This window comes from Panthera pardus, unplaced genomic scaffold (assembly GCF_024362965.1).
Source record: "Panthera pardus isolate Hobbes unplaced genomic scaffold, ASM2436296v1 HiC_scaffold_24, whole genome shotgun sequence".
Taxonomy (NCBI): domain Eukaryota; kingdom Metazoa; phylum Chordata; class Mammalia; order Carnivora; family Felidae; genus Panthera; species Panthera pardus.
The window spans coordinates 138,318,712-138,332,484 of NW_026526810.1; the positions used below are offsets into that span (position 1 = coordinate 138,318,712).

Below are 13,773 nucleotides of genomic sequence, written 5' to 3' on the forward strand. Positions count from 1 at the left end.
CCCTCGGCCCATAACCCCAGCCCGCTCACCCTCTCACAGCCCGGGTCACAGACGCACTGGCGCTGAGAGGGCACAGCTGACCCAGAGACGGGGGCTCGCCCGCACGCTGTCCACTGGCGGCCAGAGACAAAGCAGCCCCTGTGCGCCGTGGACAGGGCGCCATGGGCTGTGGTGGGGGGTGACGCACCTACTCAGCCCGGGGCAGCCTGAGCAGCCCGGCAGGAAGGCCCCGTGCGGGAGGGTGCCAGGTTCCTGAGGGCCCAGGGCGCCGCTCTGGGGGTCCAGCGAGTAGGCAGGGGACAGGCTGGGGACACCGCCCCAGGCCCCAGACCACGACCAGAAGGGATCACGGGGGTGATGGTCTGTGGCAGGCCGCGCTGGGCGCTCGGGAACCAGGGAGCAGAATAACCAACTTCTAGAGAAAGTGTCACGGGCGCCTGGGCAGCTCAGTCAGTCAAGCGTCTGATTCTTGATTTCGGCTCAGATCACGATCTCACGGTTTGTGGGTTTGAGCCCCATGTCGGGCTCTGTGCTGACAGCACAGAACCTGCTTGGGATTCTTTCTCTCCCTCGCCCTTCCTCTGCCCCTCTCACATGCTCTCTCTCTCAAAATAAATAAAAATAAACTTTAAAAAAATTAGAAAAAAAAGCGTCACAAGGGGCACCAGGCCGGCTCAGTCGGCGGAGCACGCGACTCTTGGTCTCAGAGTGGTGAGTTCAAGCTCCACGTTGGGTACGGAGTTTACTTAAACAAAGCTTAAAAAAAAAAAGGGTCACAGAAACCACGAAAGACATTTAGTCCCACTTGAGACAAAAAAACACACCAAAAACGTTTTTACTTCTCCGTCGAGTTAGGGTTAAAAACCGGTAGCCACAGAGGTCTGGGAGGTGAGGGCGGGGGAGTGGGGCCACCCCGCCCCCGCAGGCCCTCCAGGGCGCCTCTGCGCGGGGCGCATGACGCCCTGCGTGACCCCCTGGGCCCAGGGCGCTGGCCTGCTCTGCCGCTCCCAGCTCCTCCCCTGACCCGCTCACCCCCCCACAGCATGTGCTCTCCGCCCGCCCCCCTTCTCGGCAGAGAGAGGCGTGCAGCCAGGGCACGGGGTGCAGAGAGCCCCTCCTGGAGGACAGGCCGGCCCACCCGCTCCGTGAGCGCAACACACCCTGAGGCCACAGCCCCTTTCCAGGGCCGGAGCCCCTCGTCAGCGCGCAGGGCAGCGAGCGCAGCGCGAGGCGGACGTGCGTCCCCAGCACCCGGGGGCCGAATGCCAGCCCAGGCCTCCCGCCCCGCTCAGAACCAACACCCGGCCCACCGGGCCCAGTACCTCTTCCCCACGCCGGTCACGGGGTCGGCCCTGTGCCTCCTGGCGGGCGTTTTCCTCCGAGACAGCTTCCGGGTGGCGGTCCGCCCCTCGGGCTGTGCGTCCTCCTCCTGCAGACCGCCCCCGCCCTTGCTGTTGAGGTCCCGGAGCACGCTGTAGTTGATCTTGCTGGAGATTTTCTTCTGCTCCAGCATCTTCTCGATGGCCTCCCCGGCCGTGCTGGCCTGGATCGGCTCCCGGCGCTTGCAGGACTTCTTGGGCTCAACGGAAACGGGGACGTCACCACCCCACGGGGACCTCAGCGCCCGTAAGCCTGCTAGGTGCCGCGTGGGATGTGGGGGCACGGCCGGCTGGACACCGGCAGGTGGGGGGGGGAGGGGCTCGGCAACCAGGGTCTCCTGGGGACCCCCCGCCCAGGGGAGCCGAGGTGTGCAGGGGGCCGGGGCCTCCCTGAGGGCGGCTCCCACCTCCTCTTGGGACGGGGGAGGCCGGCTGCACCCCACTGTGCCCTGGCAGCTCACCATCACCACCAGCCGGGGGCAGGTCTCGGGGCGTGGGGCCAACTCGACCGCCCACGAGCCCACCACGCAGATACCCGAAGGGCACACGGGGTGCTCCCTGACCTCAGGAGGCGTCACCCAGCGGGGACGGACCTCGTCCTGGGTGCCGCACCACGCACCAGGGCCTAACTGTGCCTCCTGCCAGCTCCTCCCTGCCATGCTGCCGGGGGCCCCAAACCCTGACCCCCAAGCTCCAGGGCCACCCCTGGCCTCCTTCACCCCCTGCCCCAGAAAGGTGCTCCCCATCCGGCCACACGAGCAGCAGGCCACATCACTGTGACCACCAACAGGAAGGGAAGCGTGACCGCAGGTTCTCTCAGGTCCCAGAGGTGGGACAGGGTGTCCACAGAGGTCACAAGGCCCCAATTCAGCCTGCCTAGGATCTTCCCCAAAGCCGAACGGCACATCTGTCCGAGGGGAGGCCAGCACAGTCAGGGCCCAGCGGCCAGGGGCACAGGTCTGTGCTGCCCCCCGGGAGCCCTGGCATGACTTGGGGGGGGGGGGAGCAAGGCCGGCCCCCACGCGCACCGGGTGCCCCTACCTTGTGCTCCTTGTAGATGCCAAGCTCCTTCTCCTTTGCTATTCTTGCTTCTTTCTCTGAAAAGTCCCCAAATGGCAGGATCAGCAGGGGCCCCGTGGCCCAGGCTCTTGGGCGGGCGGCCGGGCGGGCGCTTACCCCTCTGCTCCCGCAGGTACTCCGCGTTCTCCCGCATCCACAGCTCGGCCTTCACGCGGGCTTCCGCCTCGTTCAGGATGTACTGGGCAGAACACAGCACCACACTCAGGTCTCGGCCACCAACACCCTTCCTGCTTGTATACGCTGGTCAGGGGTGCACCTCTGACCCACGAGGCCGTAGGCTCACTGGGGGAGCCGGTCGGGGACCCTGTCGTCCTCCGCCCCTTCCAAGGCCAACAGCAGGGGCACAGGAGCCAGGCCAGAGTGCAGGGGCACAGGTCCCTGAGAAGGAACTGAGCTGAGGACACGGTGCCCCGCCCCGGGAACTGATGAAGGTCCCGGGGGGCCGTGTGGTGGCCCGGTGTGGGGACGCCCCACCCGCGGGAGGGCAGGGCGGTGTGGCCAGCACAGACCACGTGCCGCACGGGCGGAGGCTGCAGGCGCACTCACCCTGTCGATCTCCAGGTCGTCGATGCCACTGAGGTCCAGCTCGCCGTCCCCACACGCGTCCGCTACGGGGAAGCACGACACCGGTGTCATTGGGGGTCAGTAACCGGTGACCAAGTGCACACTCCCCCGGGCTGTCTCAGGACTCGGGGGCTCTGGCCGAGGGCGGACGGCGGCCCCTCGGGGGACAGTGCGTGGCTCTCACGCCAGCGCTCGTGCAGGAAGGACACTAGACCGGGGCCACGGCCGAGGCGGTGCCCCGCCGGCCCCTGCGGCTCCCGGACGACAGCAGCGTCTCTGGAGCAGGAGAGGGGCCGCGGAGAGTCCCCAGTGACACGCTCGGGACGTCCCCAGGCCCCGCTGGCCACTCCCCTCCTGCCTCAGCTGGGTCAACAGCACAGTCTGCACGGCCCAGAAAACGGGGCAGCAGCTGCTCTCTGCAGCCCCCGTCGCCAGATGGTCCTCTGCCGGCTCCTCCCGATTCCACCCACAGCCCGCGGGCCACACCGTCGCTCCGCGGCCGAGGCCCTGCGTGGACTCCCCCTGGCGCTCAGACACATCGCTCACACGCCTCCCTGCTCTGCCTCAATGCCGGCTCCCTCGGCCCCTGCAAGAACGGTCCCCTCCTGCCTCAGGGCCTTCGCACGGGCCCTCACGGTACAACCTGCACACCGGGCTCGGGCCGTGTCGCTGTCCCTCTCACCCTAGACGTCACCGCCATCGGGGCGGGCACGTGCCCGCCCATCGCCACACCTGGCTACAGGGTATGTGATGAACGTCTGGGTGGCACAGCCTCACAGGGGCTCCTGGCCCAGCCCTCGGTGCCCGGAGACGAGGCAGGGCCCGCACCCTGCAGTCTGGGGACACCTGAGGGAGGAAGACGCGGAAGAACCGGGACAGCCCGCGCCCCAGGCCTCTCCCAGCGGGGTGAGGCCAACGCTCCTGCCGGGCCACCAGCACCGCCAGCGCCGAAGCCCAACCGGCGGGGACCGTGCCCTCGGTCAGACGAGAAGGGACGGGCGGGGGACGCAGGCCCTGTCCCCGTGGAGGAGCTCGGGCAGGAGGACCCCCGGCCAGCAGAGGACTCTGGCCAGGACTAAGCCAGCGGGCCGCCGGGGAAGGGTTCTGAGGGTGGTGACAAGCCCATGCCGGGATCACCGATGGCTCACACACGGCAGGCGCAGCGCCCACCCTTCCGTGAGGCTGCACCCCACCTCCCCCAGCTGGGGACGGGCGACCTGGACCTGCTATCTGCCAGCCACGGTCCCGCCCCCCCGCCCAGAGGAGCCCCCCTCCTCTCCCCAAGCCCCCAGGCACTCACTGGGGTCCTGGCTCTGGGAGGAGATGCACTCTCGGATGGAGTCTGAGATGCCCAGGCTGGCCGCGGTGGGCAGGGGGCCAAGCAGGGACTCCAGGGCAGGGGGCCTGGTGTCCCCGTCGGGGTCTCCGGCCCCCTCGGAACTGCTGGACAAGCCGCTACCAAGGATCTCCTGGTAAAAGTCCTTGTTCAGGTGGCTGGCAGCGGCTTCTAACTCCTCGTCCTCAGCATCGTCTTCCCCGAATACGCTGGACGTGGTGTCCTCCACGGAGCCTAGGGACCCAATCGCACACACCGCCTGTGAACCGCGTGGAAAGGCAGAGGGCCCCGCCGCTGTGCAGAGAAGCATCGCCGTCCAGCCAGCAGTTGCTGCGTTAACATCAGTAAGCAACCGACGAAAGAGGGGCTCAAAGACGCGCCTCGTCACAGAGGGAGCCCGACGTCCACGCACCTAAGCACGGCCCTCGGCCTATGCCTCACGCTTTGTGCAAAAATTCACTCAAATGTAACAGCTAAAAATTTTTTTTAACGGGGGAAAATACCTATGGCTTGGGATTAGGCAAAACTTCCTAGTCACATCTAGGAAGTGACTCGGGAAGCAACCCACAAAACATCAGTCGCTTCGATCACAACCAGCTGGAGAGCGTGGCCCTCCCGTGAGCAACTGGTGTTCGGGACACGAAGGCGACACTCGAGAGTCCGGAAGAAGAAAACACACGGCCCGTCAGAACCGGCCGCGGCTTCTGCGGGCGCCATCACCCTCCCGCCAGGCCGACAGTGGCGTCGGGAAGCGGCTCCCACGCCCGGCGGGGCACACACGCGGCGGCCCCTCCAAGACAGGGGCACGTGCCCCGCACCGGCCAGCAAGTCCGCTCCTCGGCGCTCGCCCGGCAGAGAGGAGGCAAACGTCCACGCGGTCACCTGCGCACAGACGTTCACGGCGCCGTGTGCGCGACAACCCAAACCCAGAAAACACCCCACGTGTGCGTCAGCCCCGGCTAGACTAACGACCCGGGCGTACGTCGGGCCTGCCACGCACCACAGATGGGGCCGCTGTGCACCCCACCCGCGCGCTCCCACACAGCAGAGCGGCCGGACGCGAGTCAGGACGGGCCTTGTGATCCCACGGAGGAAAAACGCCAGGAAGTACAACCGACCTCCGAGGGCTGGCTGACACAGGCCCAGGGCGTCGGGGGGGGGGGGGGGGGCCTCGTCCATCTCACCAAAACACCGCCTTCTAAGTTTGCGGTTTGTCGTGTGTCAGTGACGCCTCAGTAAAACCACTGACGAGTCACCAACGACGTGCGTGGTTCCTTACAGAGTTTAAAGTTTACGTGAGGGGCACCTGGGTGGCGCAGTCGGTTAAGCCTCCGACTTCAGCCAGGTCACGATCTCGCGGTCCGTGAGTTCGAGCCCCGCGTCGGGCTCTGGGCTGATGGCTCAGAGCCTGGAGCCTGTTTCCGATTCTGTGTCTCCCTCTCTCTCTGCCCCTCCCCCTTTCATGCTCTGTCTCTCTCTGTCCCAAAAATAAATAAAACACATTGAAAAAAAAAATTTAAAAGTTTACGTGAGACCTCACTCTGGGGCGCCTGGGTGGCTCAGTCGGTTAAGTGTCCGACTTCGACGCAGGTCACGATCTCGTGGTCCGTGAGTTCAAGCCCCACGTCAGGTTCTCCGCTCTCTGCGCAAAGCCCACTTCAGAACTTCTGTCTCTCTCTCTCTGCTCCTCCCTGCTGGTTCTCTCTCTCAAAATCAAACGTTAAAAGAAAAAAAAGGAACGCCTTACTCCGGTTTGGAACGTGTCCCACTTAAAGCTCGTGGTGAGCGCCGACTGACACGAGAACGTCACGTCCCAACCGACGCAGCCCTGGGGGGACGAAACCACTGATGCCCTGGAGCAGGAAACGCGTGTGGGGTGATGATCCCTCCGGATGAACACCTCTGCCCTGATGCCTGCCCGGAGGACCCGGCCCCTGCCACCCACACGGCCCTCCCGTGGGGGCGGGGGGAGGGGACGAGGGGGCCCCCGGCGCAGAGAAGGGACCGGTAACAAGTCACGGCGACGGACAGAAACCAGCTGCACCTGCTACGGGAGAAAAAGCTTCCGGCCAGGCGACGAGGCAGCGTCCAATTCTCTGCCGCAAGACGACGACGCACGAAAGCGCCGAGGAAGGGGAGCGGAGCAGCACACGCGGACGGGATGGGGTGTGCACGCGGCCCCGAGGACGGCCCTCCGGACACGCCGGCCTGTCAGAACACGGCGGCCGCAGGCGCTGCACCGGGGGCAGCCGACACCGGCCGCCTCTGTCCCTGAGGGGTCACCGGGCAGAGCGAGCGAGGAGCAGAAAGTGCGATGACCCAGCCCGACCCAGGCCCACGGGCATCTCCAGCCACAGACCCGGGGTGGGCCACGAGCACACAGGAGCACCGAGGACGGGCTGTGTGCCAAACACGGAGACGACCACGAAAACCAGACTGAATTCCTCACGGAAACCTCAGCCTCCGAGAGCAGCGCCAGCCAGAGGCGTGAGCCCCGCGGACACCGGGCGTCAGGACGGCGTCTGCCGCTCGGACGGGCTCACGGGCCCTGCACGCGAGCCGCCCAAGCAGCGACCCTGAAGGTCAGGACATGGGCAAAGCTGGAAGAACAGGCGTTCCTGGCTCAGCGACGGGAAGGCGGCAGGATGAACAGACCAACGGGACCCGTGGGGAACCGCGAACCGACTAAAACACCAGAAAACAACGCTATGCGAGAAGAGGAGAGCGCAAACCCCACAGAAATAACAAAGTCAAACGTGTCCTGAGACAGCTCTGCCCGTCTGTGTGGACGGTGCCGGGGGCCCAGACGGGGAGGCCGGACGACAGGGTGCCATCCCGGCAGTGGGTCACGCTCACGGAGCCCAGACCCGGTGAAAGCCAGGCCTGAGCATTTCCTTCTCGGGGAAAGGTGGCATCTCGACCCAGAGCCGCCCCGTGTCCTGCAGGAGGCTGTGCCCGCTGCCACCCCCGCGACTCACGAGGAAAACCTGGGGACCAAGAGCGCGGCACCGGGAGCGGTAACGGGATTCCTGACACGAGGGAGCCCAGGGCAGCACCTGGAGACCGCGGTCTCCCACGCACGGCAGCAGTGAAGACGGGGCAGGACACCGCTTGCAGCGGCGACGGACGGTGGGTCACCGGACCAGCGGGCGGCCGAGGAAAACCCAAGGGCGGGAAGACGCGGGTCCTTGGGAGGCGGCGCAGGGAGGGCCAGAGGTGCCAGAAGGAAGTGACCCCGGGGAAGAGGGGCGGGCAGTGAGAGCGAGCACCTGGCCCTGGCAAACCAGGGACCTCCAGACGGGGTCCCCAGAGCACCCAGAAAGAAGTCGACACGGGGGCGTCCGGGGGACAAAGGAAGACCAAGTGTGTACCCGAAAACGTTCACATGAGCCACGACACGGAGGAAGCCCCAGGGAGGCTGAGGGTGGGCGACAGCAGGGAGGGGTCTGGAGGGAGGCAGCAGGCCAGTCTGGAAGGAAGATCTGGGTGGCAGGGCTGGAACCTGGGTGGGGGGCGGGCGGGCAGGGGTCCCGGGAGCATCTGGACACCGTGCCCAGCACGTCAGGGCCAGGAGGCGGCTGGTGGCCGGGGCTGGGAGCGGGGCCCTGTGAGGCGGGATCCCTCGGCCACAGAAGGGGTGGCGGCAGGGCGGGGGCCGGCCCCTCGAGGCCGCGGGGGCCCCGGCGGGACTCACCGTCTCTGGTCAGGTTGGCGAGGGCCCCCTTTGCCTTCGGCCGGCTGCTCTCCAGCTCGTTCTCAATCGCGTCCTGGTAGGTGGATATCTCACCTGCAGCAGGAAATTAGAAGCGAACCATGAATATAAAGCCCCCTGTTCTAAGGGACACGAGGCATCCATAGCGGTAAGATCGGCTGCTCACCTTCAACTTCCTCCAGTTTTTTGGACAGAACTTGTTCAAGCTGAAACAAAGCACCCAGAACCTTCAGTGGAAACAGGCAGGTGTGAAAGAGGTACGCGGCGTGCACACCCCGCCTCTCCTCGCAGACCACCGGGCCTTGCCCGGACCCTCCTCCCGGGTGTCGTCCGGGGGCCCCGCAGGCGGCACACGGAGCAGCGGCCCTGGACCCCAGCCCTCCGGGTAAACGTTAACGACCAGGCCCCAGAGCAAGGCAGCGCCTGCCCAAGGCGCCGTACGCGAAACACCCTGGGAAGGCATGGGGACCACGGCCTGGGGAGAGCCGGCCCTTGGTGCCCCACCCACTGCTCACCCACCCATCTGTCCGCCTCTCCCTGCGAGCTGTGTGGACACAGACCCAGTCGAGCCTTTGTAACTAAGCTTCTCGTCCCAAAGTAGGAACGTGACACGAGATCTAGGAAGTGCCTCGAGGGACCCGAGTGCCGGACGGACACGGGGACTCGCCTGCTTCAGGCGCAGCTTCCGCTGCCCAGCTGTGTACGAAGGGGGGTCACACTCCTCCTCCAGATCGATCTTCATGAACTCGTCCACGGTCAGCTGGCTGGTGGGCGTGTCTTCGAACTCCGTCAGCCTGGGACAAGAGAGTCACAGGGAGACAAGGGCCCTGGAGACGGCCATCGGGCACTGTGGCCCCACTTGCTGGTCACCAGGCCCTGCTTGCCGCCCCCCACGGCGGGGCCCTGGGGAGGAAGGCAGGGTGGGCAGGGGTCACCTGCCCTTGTTGCTGGACAAGCGATAAGCTCCCCTTGTCGCTCCCACGGGGAGACTCAGAGGAGGCCCAGAAGGAAGGAGGCCAAGCCAGCAGCCCTAGGTATGTGCTGACTCAAGCTCAATTCCCTACATCTCACACCTAACAAGACACGTTTTGTTTTTTTTAGTTTTTTATTATTTGAGAGAGAGAGAGAGAGAGAGAGAGAGAGATCAAGGGCCAGCAAGGGGGAGGGAAAGAGAGAGAGAATCCCAAGCAGGCTCCACAGTCAGCCTGACAGGGGCTTGATCCCATGGCTGAAATCAAGATTCAGACCCTCAACTGACTGAACCACCCAGGTGCCCCCAACCTACAAAATGTTCAGTAAAAAACTTGGGCGGGGGGGGAGGGCGGACACCTGGGTGGCTCAGCTGGTTAAGCGTCTCACTTGGGCTCAGATCATGATCTCGCAGTTTCAGAGTCTTTGTCTCCCTCTCTGCCCTGCCCCCACTCGTGTACGCACGAGTTCTCTCTCAAAAATAAACAAACGTATGTATGTTTCTGGAGGAACGAGTAGTGCTTCTACCTTCAGTGAACCCGTTCTTACAAGCTCTCAACACAACAGATTAACTTTCCAAACTACGATTACGTTCACACCACTGTGGCTTAAAATTCTCTAGTGTTACTCACTGAAGAACAATGATTCTCCAAAGTGGAGTAGTGTGGTTTTAAAAATGCATGGTCAGGGGCACCTGGGGGCTCTGTCGGTTGGGGGTCCAGCTCTTGATTTCGGCTCAGGTCATGATCCCAGGGTCACGGGATTGAGCCCCACATCGGGCTCTGTGCTCACAGTGCAAAGCCTACTTGAGATTCTCTCCCTCCCTCTCTCTCTGCCCCTTCTCTGCTCGTGATCTCTCCCTCTCAAAAATAAACATGAAAAAAAAATTTTTTTTAACTGTTTTGAAGAGAATTAGAGGTCGAACAAACAAAATGCCTTACTATCTGCCTTTGAAAACTGCCACAGGACACAACCTCCACTGAAAACAAGCCATCGAATGTTCCAGATCCGTTGTGAGAACAGGCACAATTACAGGTCTGCTGGCAATTGGACTTCAGCCCACATGCATCTGATGCTGAGCTGTGCCACCCCACGAACACCACACCCCAAAGCAGGAGCTCGTGGGCACCCGGACACATGGCACGGTGGCCCTCGGTGTCAGCCGGGCGTCCCCCCGGGTGGGGGACCAGGCTCCCGGGCCCCCACAGTCCACGTCAACCCACCTTAGAGAGGCACTGCACCTGCAGCTGGCATGGTGCCAGGACTGACCGAGACGCCCGGGAGGGAGGCGGGTGGCGCCCACGCCGAGGAGCCCCCCGGGAGGTGGCTCCGACCAACGGGCCTGGCTGGGCCCGACGGATGAACCGTCTATGCCCCAGGCCACAAACTAGAGCCACCTACCTCTTCCGCAACGTGGACTCGCACACCTTGACCACGCTGATGACCTCTTTGACGGTTCTCCGGAAATCGTGCATCCTGGCTGCGACCAGAAGTGCTGGGGGGGGGGGGGGGGCACGACGGGAGTCAGGCATCGGAACAGGTGCGCAGCAGCCCAGCGCTCGGGGCCGATGACCTGCGGTGGGGAGAGCCCTGCCTGGGGGGCCTGCAGGCGCCGAGTCCCCAGCCTCACCATGGGGAACGCTTACACAGCATGTGACCGTCACAGCCCCTGAAAGCTGCACACGGCTTTGCGTGCAACCACGCAGTGATCTATCAACGTAGAAAGTGCTCATCACACACTCCGTCCTCCACACAGGGAGAATTAAAATCCACCTGAGAACCTCACGTCACCCCGCAAACCAGCGAGCTGACTCTCAGGTGACTCGAACAGGCACACTGGTCGGCAGTGGAGGTGAGGCTTCTGGGGACACGGCCCGGGGTCGGGGGGAAAAGGCGGTGGGCCCCACGTGGCGGCCACAGCCAGGTTGGTTCTCGGACAGGCCCCGAGTGGGCAGTGCACTTGGAAATCGGGCTCCGAAATGGGAAACGATCCTACTGGCAGCCGAGCGCGGGAACGCAGGCCCGTGGCGCTCTGGACAGGTATGGAGCCGGTGGGGGCCAGGGTGGGGGCCTGCCGGGGAGGGCTCCAGACCCAGGCCCGCGTCAGGCCCCGAGACATGGAGGACAGGGTTGCGGGACTGTTTTCAGGCAGCTGCCACCTAGAGGGCAACCCAGACAGCTACCCTTTCGGGGGTCAAGGAGTCAGCCAGAGAGGCCCGGACACCCTCTGCAGTAACGACCGGGCCGCGGGGCCAGGGCAGGGCTGGCCGCGGCCTCCACGAGTCCTGCCCTGCCCCTGTGACTGAGAGTCAGTGCAGGGAGCAGCTGGCAGTCCTCGGCGGCCAGGGTCGCTGTGGAGACAGCCCGCCCACCACCCGCGTGCCCGGCCTGCAGAAGCCAGGACGGAAACCACCACCGCGGCCAGCAAGGCCGCCACACCTGCTCCACAGAGGCCCGAGGGGCGCCGGCCAGTGTGCATCCAGTCCCTCTTCATCCTCTGCAGGAGCCTCAGGGCCGTCATGGACACCTCGTGGTTCTTCTCCCCAAACTCCAGCAGGTGGGCAAAGCGTGGGATGTACAGGCACGGGTCTGCAGCAGACACGTGGGCCTCAGTGCTACTGCGTCCTGGGACGGGAGCAGGCCTCGCCCCACCGGGCCTCGAGGAACGTGCATGCTCCAGACCCGGACAGCGCACGGGAACGACACGGCACGCCATCTCCCCATCGGGGCGACCCTTCCCAGTCCTTCCGCCGCACAGGCTCCCCGGGGCCCCCCGCCCCTCGGCTGGGGCCGCTCACCCACGTCCCTCCCGCAGCTGCTTCCCGGGGCAGGACGCTAGGCCCGTGCGGGCATCCCTCGTGCTTGTGCAGGTGCACACGCCACACCTTGCTGCTTTGTTTGGCGGGTCGTGGACTATGACTGAGACACAGCACGTTCGTTAGCTGTTTACCGCGTTTACTCTTGTGAAACACGCTGCTCTTCTGGCTACGGGCGTGCGTACATCTCTTTAAATAACCACACGGTCCTTAGTAAGGGAGGGCTCGGAGGGACCCGGACATACGCGCGCGCACACACGCTCTCCCTCGCTCGTGCCCTGCTCTAAGCTATGAGCTAGAAGACTCCCTTAGCGCCCTAGGCTTAGGACACTTCCAGCCCCCGGGGCGGGGGAGACCAAGTAACTTGACGAATCCGGTGGGCTACGGCACTGCTGTGAGTGCACAGACGGAGTGAAACAGGGTCCACGACAGAACACCAGAAACAAAACCTCCTTTGGGCAGGATCATCTGGGAAGACCTTGCTCAAGAGGGGCCGCTGCGGAGGCCTGAGGGGGCCACGGGCGAGCCAGAAAGCAGGCATGTGCGGTCAGAGGGTGGAGGAGGAGGAAGGGCAGACCGGCAAGATCCTGGGACTGGTCAGCGGCACTAGCAGGTGACCCTGGCCGTCCGCCGACCAAGCGCCCTCCTTTGGGGCTCTGGCCCCATCCCTCTCCCAGCCTCCCTGCATCTGCAAGGGCCTACGTGACTGAGCTCTGATCCCTGGAAGCCCCGCGAGGGCCTACCCGCACCCCCTTTAGAAGCACCCCCTCGCATCCTCCGCCAGTCCTGGCTCACATAAGGAAACACAGAGACTGGCAGCTGGCCCTGAGGCAGTCTGGGTCCCCAAGGACTCCAAGGGCTGGAGTGACACCTCCCACACTGACCACAGGGGGGTGCTGCTGAGCAGCGGCTACTCGCCTACCTTTCCAGAGGCCCGGGGCGCTGAGCAGTCTCTGGAAAGGCGAGTCAGCGGTAACAGCTCCCCGTGTTGGGCACATGGGGCTGGACGGCTGGTGGCACTCTGGTGGCAAAGCACAACCAAGAGCCGCTGCCTGCCACCTCAGCCCAGGCCCTCCCACCATCTTCTGGCACATCTGTCTCCAATCTTTTACAAGTGGTTTTTAAGCTCAGCTTTCTACCTCAGAAATTAATCAGTGTCCAAGTTTTCACCTCTAGCTCTGATGTTCTATTGAAAACAGTTCCAAATCGTAACAATAACATCAATTCTTCAAATGTATCTTCCCTCAGGGCGCCTGGGTGGCTCAGTCGGTTAAGCATCCCATTTCGCTTAGGTCATGATCTCTCAGACTGTGGGTTGGAGCTCCCTGGTGGGCTTTGTACTGACAGCATGGAGCCTGCTTTGGATTCTCTGTCCCTCCCTGTCTCTGCCAGTCACTTGCTCACTCCCCTCCCCCCAATGTGTGCACTTACTCTCACTTGCTCAAAAACATAGGCTTAAAAATAAAATAAGATGTCTCTTTTCTCCCAGTAATACGTTTTTTAGCAACCAAATCACAAACCAAATCAAAACGGAGCCCATGGCCAAGTGTGCTGTAGCTCCCGACTGCCCAGGCACGTGGTGGGGGGTGGGGGGGAGGGTACCAGGACACCTCAACAAGTCCAGGAAAACAGACAATTTGCAGGAGAGGGTAGGTTGAACCCTCTCCCCCAGGGCCGGTGACAAAGGTTGTGCGGCGCCGCCAGCCCGGCACGGGCAGTGAAACGGGCCAAGAGGCAGACTTTACGAAGGAAAGAAAAGCAGCTCACAGAAGATCACGCGGGATGGACGGGATTGGTGAGAAGCGCCAAGAGGAGACACTAAACCCACAGCGATGTGAGATTCCGCCAGATCTCCCCAACCTGAGAACGGGGGGGGGGGGGGGGGGGAAGGACGGAAAGAGGCGCCCCCCCCCACCA

At 64.0% G+C, this 13,773-nt stretch overlaps 1 protein-coding gene across 3 annotated transcripts in view; it reads right to left on the bottom strand.

Annotated features, from left to right (window-relative positions):
• Positions 1-13,773, bottom strand: part of BRF1 (BRF1 RNA polymerase III transcription initiation factor subunit) — a 58,983-nt gene that overhangs the window by 6,709 nt on the left and 38,501 nt on the right. Inside the window, exons 6-15 of one of the 3 annotated variants that reach the window (XM_053889914.1) lie at positions 11,480-11,629; positions 10,442-10,613; positions 8,739-8,865; positions 8,238-8,277; positions 8,054-8,146; positions 4,324-4,593; positions 3,006-3,067; positions 2,556-2,637; positions 2,421-2,476; positions 1,323-1,579 (exon numbers count right to left, since the gene is read on the bottom strand). In XM_053889914.1, coding sequence (XP_053745889.1) covers positions 1,323-1,579; positions 2,421-2,476; positions 2,556-2,637; positions 3,006-3,067; positions 4,324-4,593; positions 8,054-8,146; positions 8,238-8,277; positions 8,739-8,865; positions 10,442-10,613; positions 11,480-11,629 — 1,309 coding nt within the window. The remainder of the gene's footprint in view (positions 1-1,322; positions 1,580-2,420; positions 2,477-2,555; positions 2,638-3,005; positions 3,068-4,323; positions 4,594-8,053; positions 8,147-8,237; positions 8,278-8,738; positions 8,866-10,441; positions 10,614-11,479; positions 11,630-13,773) is intronic. The other 2 variants (XM_053889915.1, XM_053889916.1) reach the window with 2 other exon arrangements.